This window comes from Pyricularia pennisetigena, chromosome 2, assembly GCF_004337985.1.
Source record: "Pyricularia pennisetigena strain Br36 chromosome 2, whole genome shotgun sequence".
Taxonomy (NCBI): domain Eukaryota; kingdom Fungi; phylum Ascomycota; class Sordariomycetes; order Magnaporthales; family Pyriculariaceae; genus Pyricularia; species Pyricularia pennisetigena.
The window spans coordinates 7,356,445-7,366,995 of record NC_043741.1 but is presented as its reverse complement, the minus strand read 5'-3'; the positions used below and the strand labels follow the sequence as shown (position 1 = coordinate 7,366,995).

Below are 10,551 nucleotides of genomic sequence, written 5' to 3'. Positions count from 1 at the left end.
TTGAACATTATAAAAACTAAAGCAGCTTATAATCTGGTTGATGCATGGAAAAAAACAAAAAACTTCGAAATAATGCAACGCAGGTTACCCCATATTTTTGCGATTTTTATTTTTATTGTATCCAAATACTCAATTTTGTACAGTATTTATACCGTTATATTATGCGGTTATAGTGTATATACACTTTAAATACCCGCCATGAACGACGACAATCGACAAAATATCCTTAGACTAGAACGAGCGCGATCTTTTCGGCCAATGTAATTGGTCGAAAAATCATATCGCTAAAAGGTACATGGAGCGTTCGGTCCCCACTGCGAAGCATGGGGGGTCTGGTCTGAGCACTGAGACTAACTACCCTGTAAGGCTATAACCCACTCACTGTAAGGGCATTTTTTCAATTTTTGTTAGTTTATATTTATATTTACGAATTGAATTAATGATAAGATTTGCTAGCATTAATATGTTATGAAAGATAGGGTTTTAAACTGTATATCCAAAAGTTTTTCTGTTGGTGAATATTTTGCATTGGTTAAAGTATTTGTTGTTGGAAACCGGAAGTTTTGGTGTGACTTTGGGATCGTTGCGTTATTTTTGGATAGGTGCTGTATATGCATGCTTGGTTTGACAGGGGAAATGATCGTCGCATAATACGTCCCTTGTTCTTGTTTTTTTTTTCTCCTTTGGCAGCCCGCGCGAAAACTGTCAAGTATGTATCAAGTACGCCGTTCTTTTTGCATCAACTTTTCTCGGAGTAAATGCTTGTCCTCGAATCCAGAATAGTAAACAAGTTCGTGCTGCCTTGATGGATGATTGTTTCGCTGGTATAACCGCTCGGGCTGATTCAAGCATGAGCGGCTAGCGAGTCGTTGGCATCACGCATCAAATCTGCCTTGTTGATCCCGAGTCTGGCCAGCATTGGCATGCCGGCGGCCTCAGCCGAGTCAGAGCATTGACCAAAACTCACCTTGAACGACTGTATCTTTAGAACAAATGAGCCAGGCCGATACCTGATTGTCATGTTCCCGAGCCAGGATGCAGGGCACTGTAAGGCGTGGTGGGAACTGCATTTGGCACCTGAACGATTTTCGTCTTCTTTTTCGTGTTTCGATTTTATTTTTATGTTTTTTTCGTAGATATGATATGGAAAAAAAAAACTTGGAAGGCTATTTGCGTCGCAAAGCTTGGCATAGACTTAGTTGTCTTTTAGGTTTTGAATATAGAAAGCTCAGCAAGATAGAATTTTGTATAAGATCGGGAGGGCCATGCCGTTAATCCCCTCGAATCTAGTCTTGTCCTCATCCCCCAACACATGTCTTTCGCTACTTCTTTCTTTGCTTTTTTCCCCTTTTTTCTGCTTTCTTTTCAGCCCCCCTCAGGAACAACAAAAGTGATATCACTTTGAACACACTCTTTTTATATTCCTTCTTTCCAACAAAATGCGCTTCACCACCTACCTGACCTCAGCCATCTTCGGCATGGCCGCCGTCGTGTGCGCCATGCCGGCCGGCCATCCTGACTCCGCCCCCTTCACCACCCCCATTTCAGAGCGTGATGTGGCCGGCGCCGACTGGGGATCGGCCCTCGTCGCGCGAGGTACAGGAAGCGATCCTATAATCGACGCTCGCGACGCGGGTGACGTTGCTCGAACCCTTGACAAGCGAGCCAAGGAAGACAGGGTCAACGTCATCGACAAGACCGGTGCAAAGTCTGTTAGGGGTGGTAAGATGAACAAAGAACAAATAGAGGTTTGGTACCCGGCAGCCCGGCAGGCCGCGGTCAGCTTTGGTGTGAAACAGGTTACGATTATTTATCGCCCGCATGATGGGGCCAGCACTAGTAGCTCAGACCCAAGGGAGCATATCACCGTGAGGTTCCCAACCAACAGCGGACTTTTCCACGTCTACGAGGACGGAACGTATTCCACACCGCCACCGGCCCAAGGGAAGAAGACCAAAGCCAAATCAGGAAGCCGTGTTCAACCAATAACCACCAGTGACCTCGAAGACGGAGCCGAAATCGCCTAAACCCTCAAGACGGACCAAAAAAAAAGCCTCGTCGTGGCGCTACCAAGGCGGGGAAGTCCTAGGAAGCCGGCAGTCTCTGCTCTGTGTTCTTCACCATGCGAGACTTTTTGTCATTTTTTTTACATGTTATATAATGTTTGCAGTTCTGCTCTATTAGTCTTTTTCCTTCCGACTCAGATAAGCTTGTTGGTTTTCTGTGAAACCTTGTCTTTTTTTCGTGGCTGGGAGGGGCGTCGTCGGGGGGTGTCACTGTCAGCAGCTTAATACAAGCATACTACAACCGCATGGTATTCATCAATGCTAGTTTGCCTGGTCAGAACTCTATTTATGCACAGATTCACCCACATAACAAGTCGCCAACAACCGGGCAAGGATTAGAACCAGTGGGTGTATGAGTTTGAAAGCCGAGCCGACGGAGTTCATCAAAGTCCGAAAAGGGTCAGAGACGGCGAGAGCAGAAGAGAAAGATCTAGACAATGTTCCGGTGTATGCTCAGCTCGCTCTTCCGGAGCAAGTTCTTGCAGGTACTGAGCCTTCAAATCTGTCGGGGGTTTAAGACCAAAAACATCAACAGGAATCTACAGTCAAGATTTGGTGAGGGATATATAAACACAACTAGCTTTTCTGTTATAGAAGCCAATAGCAATCAAGCACTTAAACCGGGGGCTGAATCTATCCATCTGCAGATCTTCAGACCCCAATGGGTGCTGTTGTTGTAAAGAAGACTATGAGGTATACACCCGAGCACCTTTTCAGAAGCTCGTTTTCTCTTGATCGTCTGCTTTCTCAATGGCTGCACCGTCTGGATGTGTTTTTTTTCCCTACACTAGAGCTCCTTCAACCCATTACACGTTGAATATTCTGCACAGGCTTGCAGCCTAGTGTCACGGGTCCGACCAAGCTGATCATAGCCGATAGATTGTAGTTTTCTTTGGGCACGCACCAAAGCCGTGCGTCAAAGGGGAAAAGAAGGAAAGGAAATTGTGAATGTACAGAGAAAGATTTCCACCAGTTCAAAAAGAAGAAAAAAAAAAAAAAAAAAAAAGAAAACGCCCATCTACCCCATCGCTCTTCAGCCTTCATTCTTCTGCTCCGCTCCGGCAAGAGCACACATCCACGCGGGCCGATGCTTGACGTAAGCCTCGACCTGGGGCCTGCATGCGTCCAGCACGCGATCGTCAAAGACGCCGGCCTTGACAAAGAGCAGGCCGCGAAAGGCGGTGCTCTGGCGGTAGAGCGTGGTGCCGCACTTGGGGCAGAAGAAGCCCGTCATGGAGGCGCCCGAGTCGGCCTCGACGGTGACGGACGACAGCGACACGGCCGGCGCCGTCTTGATCGAGATCTGGCTCGACTGCACGCACCAGTTGACGCTGTTGGTGCCGCCCGAGACTTTGCGGCAGTCGGTGCAGTAGCAGAGACGCTGTTTTGGGGGGTTTTGTGACATAGGGTTAGTTGGAGGTGACGACTGAGTGAAGTGTGATGGAAGTGAAGATTTTGGTGGGGGGGCCCCTTGTGGGAGGGATGGATGGATGTAACAGGGTCGGCAGCTCCTTCACTTACCACTTCCATGGGATTTCCAATAACGTAGACGTTGACGGCTCCGCAGAGGCACGAACCATTTACTTCGNNTTTCTGAATTCCGGGCTCAAGGGTTGGAGAAAGAGAATCAAGTGTAGGCGGTATTGTGGGTCGTTGAATTCCGCACTTTCGGGACGGAAGCTGCTTGGGCGGGCTTGTTGATATTCTCGTAAGGAATAACAACTTTGTTTCTTAATTTAGGCTGATGGAGAGTGGGACGTCCGTCAAGGCAGGGCTCGGTAGGTAAGGTGAAGTTGATAAGGAAGGTTGGTACTTGGTACGGTGGTGAAGTTTGGGGCCAAGTGGAGCGCTTTGAAATACCCACGGGGAACAAGCGATGGTTGTCAACCGCCAAAAGAATTGGATCAGACGCATGTCAGACATTATCTAGCTTAGTCTAGAATCATTCTGCATTCCCAGAAACAGCGGGGCATGCTGCCCAGATATAGACCTCACCCTCCTCCCGAACCACTTCCAGATCAAACCCCGTCACCCGCTCTTGCTGACCAAGGACGTATGTGAGGGAGTCGGAACTTGCCGACTCAACGGTGGCAGGGCTGGGCTGGAAAGGATCCATGTCATGTCGCAGCCGGTCCGTTGGGCTGACAAGGTGGTGATTTGTTGGTCGGCATGTTTTTATTGCACAACCTTTGTTTGCCCGCCAAGGGGTTTGCACCGGTGCGTTTGTTCCTTCTTTCCCCACCCTCCTCTGTGGTACGCGTGTTTTGGGACGCCTTTTGGTGGGCGGAATGTCGGAAAAGGCTGCACAGTTGCGTCTTTTGAGCGAGAAACGAGTGGTAAAATGCCAAAGTGGTGTTAGCTGATGGTGTTGTCGAGCAAAATTTCCCATTTTGGGTTTGAATGCAACGTGACGGACGCAGAATTGGCGGTTCGTGGGACTGATTTACGTGATGGCGTACGTTCCGTCCCATTAGACCAAGCAACATGGCTCGAGGCGAATCGTGTTTGTGTCCTCCATTGTTAACACTCTTCTGATGAAGCAGCACATCTGTCTATTTTTTTATTTTTTTTTCGCACAAGTTCCAGATTTGCATCTAGTTTGGTTCTCACTGCCAACAGGTCCAGAAGGCCGCCCTATGATCCATGGTACAGCCTGGCCAAGACGTCGTTTGTCCTTGACAGTGCAACCATAAGAGATGTGCCGGTGATTGAACTGGCAGAAACCTGCCCCTGCACATGCGGCCACTTTTTAGCTGCCCAAGCCACCAAATGCAGGGGATGTCGTTTATCGAAACAAAAAAAGCATAAAAGTTGACCCGCGGAAAGAAACATCGACAACATAATGCGACAAATCAGTCATGCAAGAGTTCACCGGCTTTCGAACTTCCTGAACCGTCTTGACCCTTGCAGTCTTTGTTGGTTAGATGTGATGCGTGCAATGATGCGGGCTATTAGCCGGCGCACTGCGACCCTGATGAATGCGAGTGAGATTTTTTTTTTTTTTTTTTCTCTCTCATCCCGGGACAAGATCTACGTTTAGTTCTCAATTAGGAATGTTTCTTCTCTTTGTACGAGGTACCTGGCAGCGACTGGATATTTGCGCAAACGTCAGCCCAATCGCTGCCCGCCCAGTGGCCCGCCACCGGTCTCAGGTGTAGTGCAGTGTAACCAAGCGGTCCGAGCTAACATGCCGCAATCCAGGGTGCATGCGAGGTTTTTGTCTTTGCGTTACCCGTTGGAACAGAATTAAGCTTACTCGAGCCCTTGCAGCCTCGAGAGCTGCTGCTGATGATGCTACTGCTGATGATGCTACTGCTGATGATGCTACTGCTGCTGATGTTACTGCTTCTGTAACTACCACCATTCGTTCCACTATAGCTGAAAGATCCAACCTCTGGAACGTGGGCGCACTGTCGTTGGTGATGCTAGGGGTGCCCAAACTCGACCAAAATTCCGTCTCAGGATCACCGCTGACGTGATCAAGACCGTGCAGGTCCGCCACAGTCTCAGCCGCAATCGATTTAGTGAACTTTGAAAGCAAGAGGCAACCGATGTGATGATGAATCCCGTTACCAAGATCAATATGGAAGAGGTTGTGGTGGTTTTGGTGTCCACGTTTGGAAGAATGACCAAGCCCATGACAAGAGGGATAATGAGACAGAAGACCGGGGGATGAGGACGGCTCGGCGCACCGTAGGGTGTTCTCGTAAGAACCGCCCCTCGCGCAATGTCAATCTCCATCTGCAGTTTTGTCGAAAGCTCTCTGATTTGCACATGGCCACCACGATTCGGCTGAGGGCCTTCATGCCTCGAGAACCGCAAGTCAGTTGGTCAGCCACTTGGTGTTTGACACATTGGGCCACCAGGCTCTTCGGATTGGCACATACGCGGGACGGATGAAAGCGTGTCGGTTTCCAACCAGACGAAGCTGAATGATAGCCCTCTTTCTCGATGATAAGGGGCCGAAAATTCCGATTCGCTACATGAAAAATAGGGTCTTGTCTTTCTTAGTTGGGCAAAGGGTCAGGGAGGGGGGGCGCGACGCTGAAGCATCAAGATCATCATGTTTATAGTAATTTATATTACGGTCTTCTACGACGAGTGGATGTACCGGACAGGGCAATAGACTATATACACTTGATCTAGAATGCCTTTCCATACCTAACACTCCGCTTCTTCTTCAAGTCGGTCGACTCGCTCGCGTTGACAACCTTGGCCGCCAGGTGGGCATCCAGGTAGGTGACGGTGCCCTTCTCGGCCGGCTTGGCCAGGTTCAAAAACATGGGCCGGATGACGTCGCAGCGCAGGGCGTGGGCGTCGCTCATCTTCTCCATGCGCGTGTTGTTGGTCTGGATGTGGATCCTCTCGCGCCCGGCCGCCGAGTACGGGGTCCACTCGGCGGCGCCGGCCTCTCTGTCCCGGTTGGGGTCCAGGTGCCGGATGAAGGACACCCAGTACTTGCGAGTCAGCGAGACGGCCGGCTTGTTGGTGGTGGCGTACGACTTGGGGGCGCTGTTGTCGCGGCTGAGGCCCCAGAAGGCGTGCGTGTTGACCGTGTGCCAGGCGCCGAAGCCCGCCGCCACGTCGTCCGGGTCCAGCACGTTGTACCGGTAGTTCCAGGTCACGGAGCCGTCGCGCGACAGGTAGTCCTGCAGGTTGCGGTTCGGGCAGTGGTTGCCGTAGTCGCCGTGCGCGTTGGAGAGCTGGCGCCACTTTGGGCCGGCGCCCGGGAACACGGGCTGCGGCACGTCGACGTAGAGCCTCTGCAGCACGTCGAGCGACGAGTTGGAGAGCGTCGGGTCCTGCTGCAGGAAGGCCTTGCGGCAGTCGGCCGTCGTGTTGGTGGCCTTGTCCACGCTCTTGGTGCCCTCGTCGGCGCACGTGCCCCAGATGGTCGGCACCTTGCGGTACCTGCCCTGGCTGAACATGTCGGCCAGGCTGTCGCTGAAGAGCTCGCCGTCGATGTTGGGGTTGAACCAGCACTTGGACGACCGGATCGCGGCCTGGTCCAGCGCGCGCAGGCACTCGAGCGTGTCGCTGGAGCCCTTGCAGTTCTTCTCCTCGACGAGGCAGTCGTACATCTCCTGGCCCTGCTCCAGGTTGCGCATGGTGACCCAGGGGCCCGACTCGGAGATGCCGCCGACGAAGAGCTCCTTGTCCCCGGGGATGTTGGCGGCCATGAGCAGGCCCACCGCCGCACCACCGGCGCTGACGCCGTCGATCACCACATGGTCCGGGTCTCCTCCGAACGCGGCAATGTTGGTCTGGACCCACTCAAGCGCCTTGATCATGTCCTTGATGCCGGCGTTGAACGTGCCGCCGCCCGCCGCCAGCTCGCGCGCGTGCAGGAAGCCGTACATGCCGACGCGGTAGTTGAAAGTGACCACGACCACCTGGCCGTCGGATACAATCTCCCTGCCGTTCCAGTTCGGGCTCGAGTTGGATGCGAAGCCACCGCCCTGGAGGAGGACCACGACGGGGAGCTTGGAGCTCTTGGTGGCGTTGGTGGGTGCCGCCACGGCCAGGTAGAGGCAGTCCTCGTCGGTCGTGAATCGCGTGTGGTTGCCCGTGACGGTCCAGTCGGTCGGCTGCTGGGGTGGGCAGATGGGTCCGTGGCGCGTGGCGTCGACGATGCCAGTCTGCACGGGGTCGGCCGGGGCGGCAAACCTGAGCTTGCCGACTGGTGGAGCAGCAAACTGGATGCCCTTCCACATGCTGACGCCGAGATCCGGGTCAGTCACGGCGCCTTGAAACTTGGCGTAGCCGAGATCCACCAGGGTGTCCACCGCCTTGACGGCGGAGAAGCCCGTGGCGGCCAGCAGCAGTGCTAGCGGTGATGTTGGTATCCACATTTTTTATTTTATTTTTTTATGGCTTGTGTTCGTGTGCTGGTAAAGAATGAATGGAACGGCTCTGTGGAAGCATGAGCTTGGAACCCAACAAGCTTGAGTGGCAAAGGCCAACATCGTGGCTCCGTGGTGGTTAAATATTCTCCGACCTCCCTGCCTCCCCCTAAGGGGCTCAGATGTCATGACAATTACGGTGAATCCTGCGTAATTTGCTTTTGACTCGAGGCTCCGTACATAATCTAAATAGGGTTTAACGTTGAAACGTCGTGGCCAAGGTACTCCCGGAGTTTTTGGCAAATCCCCCTCATGAACCGTGCAATCAAATATCCCGCTTCCCGGCGGGGGATAATATATTAATTTCTCATGAACAGCACCTTGAATCGTTCGTCAATCTGCGGAGCGTACCACAATCCACAACCCGTCGCTGAACCTTTGATTCTCGGCCTTTTACTGGTGCAACTTGCAATTCATCAAGCGCAGCGCGACAAGCGCAACGACGAACTCGTTAGAGCAAGCCTGACTCATGTAGACGGTTACATGCGAATGCCCCCACTAATATTGCCGCATTCGCGGACGCTGTTGATCCGGATGGGGCCCCGTTTGTGATCAACGCTGGGATTAAGATTTCCTCACCTCCAACGGCCAAACAACAGTGCCACGCCGAAAATGGCTCAGGTGTAGCACATGTTTACCTTTGGTTCTACGATGGTACAATGCATCAGGTCAAAGCAGCACCAAAACCAGACAGAGAGGCATGCCGTCATGCAATAACAGAGAAATTGACTCGGCATTTACTATGTAAAAAAAAGAATATCCTCCATTCTTTGCCAGAGCACCTTAACCCTCCCCACCCACTCCCCACGCCGATCTTTTTTTTTTTCTTCTTCTTCTTTCTTTTCCCAGTTCAACATCTCGCTTCCCACTCCTTCGCATCCCCACTCCTGCTTGCGACCCCGTTGCCAAACTGCTGCACGACGTTGCCGCCGTAGACGGGCCAACCGAGCGCCTCGACCCCCGCAACTCCGTCCCTGACCAGCGCCAGCCACGCGTCCTGCATGACGGCGCTGGTGTCGCACTCCAGCTGCGTCGATTCGCCGCGGAAGTCGCCGTGCGTGCCGAAGAGCATGGGCAGCTCGCCCGAGTGGTATGCGCCCATCCAGGGCTTGGGCGAGACGTTGGAGAAGTTGCCAAAGTACTCGTAGCGGAAGGTGGGGACGTTGGCTCGGATGCGGTTGCTGGTTGTTTTGTTTGTTTGTGGATTTGGTTGAGGTTAGCTTTGGATTGTGATGCGATTCTTTTATTGTGTCTTTTTTTTTTTTTCTCTCTCATGTGCACAAAAGTTTCAATGGGTTGGTTGGGTATCGTCTTCTGGCAGGGCCACTTACAGGCTTGTCTTGAACGCAGGACAAAAGAACAGAGAGAGTTTCGCGGCGTCGGCGGCTGTTTGATCAACACCGTCAGGGTTGTAGGGCGCAAAGGGGTTACCGTCCTGCGCATTGCTGCCGATTATGGCTGGCTGTGAGTTGATTGGTCAGTCTGTACTCAACCAAAATAGAGTTTAGTATGCATGGTTGGAAAAGCACGTACAATCCTTGCAACCTTGCCCTCTCGGTACAGTTTGCCGTAGTCCCCAAACACAAACTTGTCATCCACGACGGGCCAGAACCGATACCCCGGCGTCGACCCAGAGTCGGCATACTCCTTCAGCAAAGATGCAATCTCGCCAGCCGGCACTTTTCTCATGCACTCCAACTCCTCCGCGGCCTTTAATCCACCGCAGCCGACCCTCCCGGCCACAAACGTAAAGTTGGAGTGCAGCGGCTGCGTAAAATTATTCGACAGTTCCGTGGCCGAGTTCATCATGAACGAGTTCACGATCGGATCCTCGGCATACGCAAACGCATACGCCCCGACCGACATGGACCCCGCGCTCTGCCCCCACAGCCCCATGCGCTTGGGATCACCACCAAACGCCGCAACGTTGTCCCTCGCCCACTCGACCGCCAGCCGCTGGTCCAAAAGCCCCAAGTTCTGCCCCGTGGCGTCCAGCCCGGCCGCGGACGGGAAGCCAAAGATGTTGAGGCGGTAGTTCATGACGACGACGACGTGCGACCGCGTCCGCTCCACCCACCTGGGCGGCAGCTGGTACGGCACGTCGACGCCGCCCGTCTGGAACCCGCCGCCGTACACGTAGATCAGCACGGGGAGGTCCGCGCCGGCGCCGGCCGACTCGGGCGTCCACACGCTGACCGTCAGGCAGTCCTCCGACACGGGGCCCGTGACGTTGAGCCCGCGCAGGTTGAACTCGAGCACCTCGCGCGTGTAGAACCCGGCGTCGGACGACAGGTGCTGCATGCAGCTGGGCGGCATGGCGGTGGCGTCGACGTCGCCGAGCGGTGACGTTGGCCGCTGCGGAGGGGAGAAGCGCAGCGGGCCGAGAGGGGGCTGCGCGTACGGGATGCCGAGAAACTGGCGCACCGAGGGCGTCGACGGGTCGATGGTGCCGGTTACGGTGCCGCCGGCGAGCTGAACGATTGGACGGCCGGTAGCGGCGTCGCTGCTGTTGCAGGACGCCGGGGTTGCCGCGGTGGCGAGGAGGGAGAATAGGGCTGTTGCTGTGAGGTTGTGCATTTTGG

The 10,551-nt window shown here is 53.6% G+C and overlaps 3 protein-coding genes across 3 annotated transcripts; 1 reads left to right on the top strand and 2 right to left on the bottom strand.

The window, feature by feature from the left end:
* Positions 1 to 1,439: 1,439 nt before the first annotated feature.
* On the top strand, positions 1,440 to 2,027 carry PpBr36_02023 (uncharacterized protein; the record flags this gene model as incomplete). Its single annotated transcript, XM_029889206.1, has 1 exon — positions 1,440 to 2,027. One exon carries the CDS (start codon positions 1,440 to 1,442, stop codon positions 2,025 to 2,027), a length of 588 nt encoding a protein of 195 aa, XP_029750879.1.
* A 4,181-nt stretch (positions 2,028 to 6,208) lies between these two features.
* On the bottom strand, positions 6,209 to 7,918 carry PpBr36_02022 (uncharacterized protein; the record flags this gene model as incomplete). Its single annotated transcript, XM_029889205.1, has 1 exon — positions 6,209 to 7,918. One exon carries the CDS (start codon positions 7,916 to 7,918, stop codon positions 6,209 to 6,211), a length of 1,710 nt encoding a protein of 569 aa, XP_029750878.1.
* A 901-nt stretch (positions 7,919 to 8,819) lies between these two features.
* Positions 8,820 to 10,546, bottom strand: PpBr36_02021 (uncharacterized protein; the record flags this gene model as incomplete). The annotated part of the gene is made up of 3 exons (XM_029889204.1): positions 8,820 to 9,150; positions 9,301 to 9,431; positions 9,503 to 10,546. The coding sequence occupies 3 exons, from the start codon at positions 10,544 to 10,546 to the stop codon at positions 8,820 to 8,822; spliced, it is 1,506 nt and encodes a 501-aa protein (XP_029750881.1).
* Positions 10,547 to 10,551: the final 5 nt, after the last annotated feature.